Source organism: Papaver somniferum, chromosome 2 (assembly GCF_003573695.1).
Source record: "Papaver somniferum cultivar HN1 chromosome 2, ASM357369v1, whole genome shotgun sequence".
Lineage (NCBI taxonomy): Eukaryota > Viridiplantae > Streptophyta > Magnoliopsida > Ranunculales > Papaveraceae > Papaver > Papaver somniferum.
In genome coordinates, this window is record NC_039359.1 from 128872108 (window position 1) to 128874828 (window position 2721).

Consider the following 2721-nt stretch of genomic DNA (forward strand, 5'->3'; position numbering starts at 1 on the left):
GCATGAGAGGCATCCACTATCTCAGATTTGAATTCCTCAAACGAATTTTCTAAGGAATTCCCTTCAAATACGGTCTCTAAAATATCACAAGCTTCCTTTGACGTAGTGCACGTATACACATGGTGTTGAGGATCTTGGGTCATGGCATGGATAATAACATTCAGTCCATCAGAATTATGCTTTGTAGCACCGATTTCAACTTTGCTATATCCTTAACAACAATTTTACGGCCTTCTGTAACTGTTTGAGGAACATACCCCTTGACAACCTGCACCCATGTTTAAAAATCTCGGAAATGCAAGAAGGAGCACACAACTATTTTATATCATAAGCAATTTGTGCCATCGAAGGCTGGTGACACGTTAATAGAGATTGAACTTTTATTTGTAGATTCATATCACCACTAACACAAACTTATTAGATCTAACAGTGTTTCTCTCATACCAATTTAAAAAGATAAGGCACCAAGTACACCATCAACTTTTTCGTTCAACAACCTGTATGGAAAAAACCAAATACAATCACAAGTAGGTCAAAGCAAAAACCCTTGAATAAGATTCTATATAGAGTTTTTCTCTTATCTCTTCTGCAATCAATATGTTTAGACCGAAATTTCGTGAACCTGATTGTGTAAAAAAGTTCTTGGATGATCACCAAAATCAATATTCAAGATCACTATAGTTGTAACCAAATCAAGGTAACCGAATTTAACAAGTATGAAACTTTTAATCTATCTTTCAAGATACGAATTCAACAAGAGAAAGTCTTGTTTTTGATCTCAATTATCAAGGACTTAAACTATCTAGATTGATTATGTGCTACTTGTGATATTGCTATTATAAAGATTAAATAATATAATGCGAAAAAGGAAAAAAACACAAGACACCAGAAGTTTTATTAACGAGGAAAACTGCACCTGCAGAAAAACCCCGGAACCTCGTCCAACTTTGAAACGGATACAAACACTAGCCTACTATCATACTTCGGAGTGGAATGTAGTTGAGAACGAATTAATCTTCCAAGCAATTCATCTTCAATTGTTTCTTTACACCTCTTGGACCTCGCAAAATTATGCGCACTTGATTCTCTTAGCTTTTTTTTTCTAAATCATATAAATTTATTACTAAAAACTTTTCAAACAAAAACTAGCCAAGACACTCCAAGGGTTAGTTTGATTACACTCAAAAGAACAAAAAAGAAATACAAAAAATCTTTACATTTTCAGTAGAATCTAAAGTATTTAGTATTTTCATCTTCCATACTTCCTACAAAGCTTGGTTTATTCTCATATCTTACAATTTCTCCCCTACTCAAAGTAGCTCCTTTTTTGGAAATCTTATCTGCTGAAAAATTTGCTTCTCTATAAGCATGTCTGAAAAATACTCTTCTCAGATGGAAAATTACTTTCTTCCATATGTTAAGAATCATCCAAGGAATTCTATTACCAGTGAAAGCCTTCAAAATAGCCTGAGAATCTAGACTAAAAACTACATTCAAGAAAGATTTAGATACATCCCATTCACCTGACATTACTAAAGCCATCATCTCTGCTACAAAATTTGTTGCAATACCCAGACCACCAGTCATTGCTCCCACACATTCGCTCTCACTATTTCTTCCAATAAATCCGAAACCTGCCCCTCCAGGGTTGCCTTTAGCTGCTCCATCACAACAAATTAGTATTTGATTGTTTTCTGGCAGACTGAAATGGATCTCCTTAATTCTTGTAGTTTTACTTTTTATCCCCTTCAGCCCAAAGTATAGAATGATATTCAAATCATAACTCCAATTATGCATCATCCCCTCAATTCTACTATTGTACACTCTAGTAAACCACAATATTTTGTGCTTAACATTCTTTGTATTTGGAGTCTCATCTTTATACAGTTTTTTATTCCTAGTCAACCATATTTCAACCATTAAAGTATAAGCATCAATATACCAGATTTCTTTTACTACAGGACTTTTAGATTGCACCCAGTTAAGTACTTCATCAAAATTTGAAGGATTTAAGAATTTAAATATACCTCCCAACCAGTGCCAAATCTTCTTACTGAAGGAGCATTCCCATAGTAGATGTGTCACTGTATCATGTCCATTGCAGCATATATAACATTTTGAAACAGTAGAAAAGCCTTTCTTTCTGACACTTTCTTCTGTTGCTATGACACCTCTCACAATTTTCCACATATTACAGGCCAAGTTTAAATGTATGCAAGATCTCCAAATTTTCTTAGCCCATGAACATTTAGGGAACTTTTTTCTTATATCTTGTACTGTATTTGCAACAGAAAATCCCCTGTTAAACTTGTTTCCCAAATTTTTCTATCAGCTCCATTCCCTATACATGGTAAGTCATTTTCATTGAAATAAGCATTCGTCACCTCTGGTATTTGCCATTCACCATTTGTAATTAGCTCACTCTTAGCTGTCGCTCTTTACAGCCTAAGAGTTTCTCGGTGAATGCTTTTGATACCAATATGCCCCTAACAGATAATCATATTTAATTTCCCTTATGATTTTTCAATCTAGGTTTGCAGTAGAAAAAATCCAACAAACCTTACGAATCCGGAACACTTACACTCAGTTAGATGAGAAGCCTGGATTACTAATCACCTCTCAAAAACAATCTAAACAAATCAAATAAGAGTTTAGAATATCTATCTTGGGGAATCACAAAGTCTGAGATGAAGAGAACTTTGTGATTTTTATCTATCTCGT

General features: G+C 34.3%; 1 protein-coding gene across 1 annotated transcript; it reads right to left on the minus strand.

The window, feature by feature from the left end:
* Positions 1–1221: 1221 nt before the first annotated feature.
* Positions 1222–2190, minus strand: LOC113351939. The gene has a single exon (XM_026595843.1). It carries the CDS (start codon positions 2188–2190, stop codon positions 1222–1224), a length of 969 nt encoding a protein of 322 aa, XP_026451628.1.
* Positions 2191–2721: the final 531 nt, after the last annotated feature.